The sequence below is a fragment of the Rutidosis leptorrhynchoides genome, chromosome 2 (assembly GCF_046630445.1).
Source record: "Rutidosis leptorrhynchoides isolate AG116_Rl617_1_P2 chromosome 2, CSIRO_AGI_Rlap_v1, whole genome shotgun sequence".
Classification (NCBI taxonomy): Eukaryota; Viridiplantae; Streptophyta; class Magnoliopsida; order Asterales; family Asteraceae; genus Rutidosis; species Rutidosis leptorrhynchoides.
The window spans coordinates 700,798,422-700,802,934 of record NC_092334.1 but is presented as its reverse complement, the minus strand read 5'-3'; the positions used below and the strand labels follow the sequence as shown (position 1 = coordinate 700,802,934).

The following is a 4,513-nucleotide window of genomic DNA, read 5'->3' as shown; positions in this document are numbered from 1 at the left end:
GGTTTACATGAACATTGCATCAATTTAACAGCCTGACAAAAAAAATATTGCAATATTAGTCCAATATACAATCTATTTGCTGTTAGCTGTAACTTATAATGTGTTCATAATGTTGTAAAAAAATAAAAAATAAAGTGTAATAATTAATAATATAGAAACATACCACTAAATGTGTTGCAATACTTCTTTGAAGACAACATTGGTAGTTTTATTAGATAATTCCTTGTCCTTATTTATAATCAGAACCTTCAGTCCATTCTTTGATGTAACTCTAGAAAGAGCTACATAAAGTTGGCCGTGACTAAAAACAGGTTTCGGTAGGAATAAACCAACATGTGCTAATGACTGTCCTTGACTTTTGTTAATCGTCATCGCAAAGCAAACTACGATTGGATATTGTCTTCTTTGAAATCGAAAAGGTATCCTTTTATCAGATGGTACGATGAGCATCCGTGGAATAGCAGTAATGGTGCCAACATGAGTACCCGTTAAAATTTTTTCTTTAATAATTTTACCACGTAGCTCTGTTATTTGTAATCTTGTACCATTGCAAAGTCCGCCTGCTTGATCAACATTTCTAAGAAGCATGACTGGAACACCAACCTTTAGTTTTAAATCATGCTTTGGTAAACCACCTAAGTTGATGTTGTTTAGGTAATTAGTGTTGTATAACTCATTGTTAAAGTGTGAGTCTCTTTCAGATTGACATATGCTGTCTGAACTCAAAAATGACACTTCTTCACCTTGAAGGGATTCCATCATTCGATCGTTAATGATGTTGACTATTTCATGAGTTGGGGCAAGAATTGCTCGTTGTTGATAATATTCAGGGTTACCAAGGTTTTCTAAAAACCGTGGATATATGGAATTAATAATTGATCCAATTGGATCTTCAACATCTTTGATTAAAACATCTTCTGGCATTTCGATTTCTGAAATTCCATCTTCTGTCGGATTCAAAGTGCCATCACCGATTGATAATAACCAATATGCAAAATTACGAATTTCTTCAACTTTTCTCTGATTTTCTTCTTCAGACTCATCGGAACCAACATCCAATAGTCTCATATTAACTGTTAGTTTCAAAACAGTAACATGATCCCATAGGTATGAAGAATTTAGAGATGCTCCAACTATCTGTTCCCGAGTTCCTCGTGTAATAACTGGTAAGATCTGTCAAAAGTCACCACCAAAAACTATAACTTTCCCACCAAAAGGTGTATCCATGCTGTTAGGATTTATCGGTCTACAAATATCTCTTAAAGAACGATCGAGAGTTTCAATACAAATCCTATTAACCATGGGTGCTTCATCCCAAATAATCAGAAAACGGGAATGTGCAGTCCGACCTTCAGGTAATAACAAAGCCGCAATTCCACTGGATGCTACATTCAAAACAATTTCACCTCTACAATGAAAAGTAGCTGATAAAGTTCTCCATAAGAAAGTTTTCCCAGTACCACCGTAACCATACAAAAAGAACACACCGCCTCTACTATCGTGAACTGCTCTGACAATTGTGTCGTATGCATTACGTTGTTCTTCGGTTAGTTTATCAATAAGAATAGAGTGGTCAGATGTAAGTGATGACATATCATATGATAGTTCATCGATAATCAACTGATTTTCTGATAAATCCAAACCAACCGAAGAAGGAAATGGCATAGAAGTGTAATTCGTCAACGATTTACCATTACATTGCAGTATTTTTTCGATTTCATTCAATGTCATGTTTTGAAGCATCTCTGGCGTTGGTTGAATAGCTGCATTGATTTAAATATAAATGAAAACATATTAGTATTGCTATAAATTATAATCTGCCAATGTGACAATACATAAAGATGAGGTATCGATTTTTTTTACTGAATATTACACTTTTTTGATATGTAACTTATTCCCAGACCTATTGTTGATTATATGTGAATATATAATTTTTTTTTCTAAGCATTTCATTTTTTTTTTAAATTACAACTAATGGTCGGAAAGCATACCTGACATGCGCTGATGAATTATGTCGACAAACAGATACTCAAAAGCCTTTTCAAAAACGTATTCTGGACGACTTAGACTATCGGTTAGAAGTAGTTGTGCAAATAGATTCCTAACAGCATGACCAGAACCCCAAGTGCTGACCTCTTTTATACCATCTATATATTCCTGATCTTCATCCAACAACCCCATTTCATAGCAAGCTTCTTTGAAAGTAGAACAAACCTTACCACCAACCGTCCTTATTTATTCATATGATTTCGGACCCTTAACCTTGTTCAACAATATTCGAAGATAAAATAGTTCACCTGTTTGTGGCGACACGTGATGTATTCGACCAATGGATCTGGTTTTTCTCTTCCTTGGTGTCCATAATTTAGTGTCCTTATTCCAAACAAACATTGTGGGAAATTCAACGTATGTTAGTTGGCGTGCTTGTTGAAACGTTTGGTTACACCTCATCCAAATAAAAAGGTAAGGATGTTGGTTAAGGCTACTAACTTATTACTGGAGTTTTTGATTAAGAAATCTTACAGAAACTACAACTTTCTTAAGCACAAATGATCACGAAGTGTGAAGACAATAGATTGATCAAGCATAGTTTAAATCCTTAGGGTTCGGTCTGCACTCGGTTAACAAAAGAGGGGTCAACAAAAGAGGAGATAAGGGTGATTCGAGTTTAACTCTCGCTCTGGAATACCGTGAATAATTCCAATGTGAGATGATGATGGGTGGTTAAGCGTCGACTCACTATCATTAGGCTAGATGAGATTGATGGCTCAAGGGAGGTGTTAGGATTTATGTTCATAGAACGTTACAAGTAAGCTTAAGAAGCTGTTAAGACTCCGGTAGCGCGGGTTAGGGTTCGATGATAGTGATGATAATATAATCGTAAGTGATTTGTGAGTGGAAGTGTGTGTGACGAATGTAATGTGTGTAACGTGTGTTGTAATGAGGGTCTGATGCCCTATTCATAGGTGGACACCTTTGTCCTTTAGTGTCACGTAATACGATAAAATGGAATATGCTCTTGCTATGTCGTACTGTTTGGTATGCTAAAGCTGGAAAAGTGTGAGTGGTCCCCACGCAGTCTGCCAGCTGTCTGCCACAGCCGTCGTGCAGACTGCCACACGATCAAAAACTTGAAGTGAAGTGATGTATAAGTATATTTAAAATTAAAATTTAAATATATTATACGGAGTACTTAATAATAATAAGTATATTTAATAATTAATTAATAATTAATTATTCGTATATATTTTGTTTATTTGTTTATGTTTAGGAGTCGAACGATAAAGAGAACCCCAATTGGTACAAACCAACATCTTCAGCCCTTGTTCGTATTTTTTTTTTTTTTTTTGAAAGGCAAGCTTGCATCAGTCCGGACCAAAGCCTAGTCATCATTTGCACACACACACACGCGCTTTCGGGCAGGAAACCCGAACCACACTATGAGGATCCGACCCTTAAACCATCCCGAGGGGCAGGCGGGCTGGATCTTAGTCCCGGAGCGGGTCGGTAAAACCTTCCCTTTGGGCCACCTTCAAGGAATAATGTTTCAATTCCTAGAGCGGGTGATGAGGTTCGAACCCGAGACCTCTAGCCCTACGAGTACACAAGTGTAACCGCGGTACCATTGAAGCAATGCTTCGTTGGTCAGCCCTTGTTCGTATTACATGACTGCAGTAATTATTACTCCATTAATTTGCAACTAGTGAGAATAAAATCAATAGTTACGCCTCCCGATTCTGAAACCTAGAACGATTCACAAGTAGAAGCAGTGCTTGATTTGTTTCGCAGGTGACTGAACAAGTTTACACTCAATTTTTTCTAATTGATGATTTGATTGTTATGTTTTGATGATTTTTATTGGTTACTTTTAATTGTGGATTCGAATTTTCAGACGATTTGATTGTTAGGTTTTGATTTTGCAGATGAATTTGTGTTTATGAAACATCATAGTCACTCTAATTGGTTTGAGTATTGTTGATAAAGTTGTTACTGTTTATTTTATATACTTTGATTGATTGATGGTGCACCTCCTTTTACTTTGTGATAAACTGGTTCATGCCTTGCACAGACATGGAACAAGCAATCCCCATCGTACCTGACGCCGCCATCGTCCGTCGTTGCAACAATTCCCTGGAAAATACCGACATTCACAACCCTCTGAAAAAGATGGAAACTTTAGGTAAGAAACATAGTTGTGTGTTTAAAGTTTGTTTTTATTATTGTTGTACTAAATAAATGTGAACGTGATGTGAAGTGGGTATTATGTATGTATGACTTGTTTGGTCTGATGAAACAAACAGCTCCGGTATCCAAAACGCCAAGGTTAGCTAGTTTGAATTATTTAAAACTTAACTAGAATATACATTACCTTTATTGCATAAAAAAGTTGAATGTTATAATAATCAAAAGCAATTTCTCCAGTGATTTGGTAAATTACTCATCTGTTAGGTTATATAATAATCACAGCTGCATATATATAATAAATATATACCATCGCAAGTATTTGACTTTC

General features: G+C 36.0%; 1 protein-coding gene across 1 annotated transcript; it reads right to left on the bottom strand.

Moving 5' to 3' along the window:
- Window positions 1–1,176: 1,176 nt before the first annotated feature.
- On the bottom strand, window positions 1,177–2,181 carry LOC139890412 (uncharacterized). The gene is made up of 2 exons (XM_071873297.1): window positions 1,992–2,181; window positions 1,177–1,763 (listed from the first exon to the last, which is right to left on the bottom strand). The coding sequence occupies exons 1-2, from the start codon at window positions 2,179–2,181 to the stop codon at window positions 1,177–1,179; spliced, it is 777 nt and encodes a 258-aa protein (XP_071729398.1).
- Between the last annotated feature and the right edge of the window lie 2,332 nt (window positions 2,182–4,513).

What these genes read in the sequence shown, in the direction of transcription:
- LOC139890412 (XM_071873297.1), bottom strand. Translation starts at nt 2,181, where the DNA reads ATGGGGTTGTTGGATGAAGATCAGGAATATATAGATGGTATAAAAGAG. An exon ending in AATTCATCAGCGCATGTCAG is followed by an intron (nt 1,764 to 1,991) that starts GTATGCTTTCCG and finishes AAATCAATGCAG; the next exon opens with CTATTCAACCAACGCCAGAG.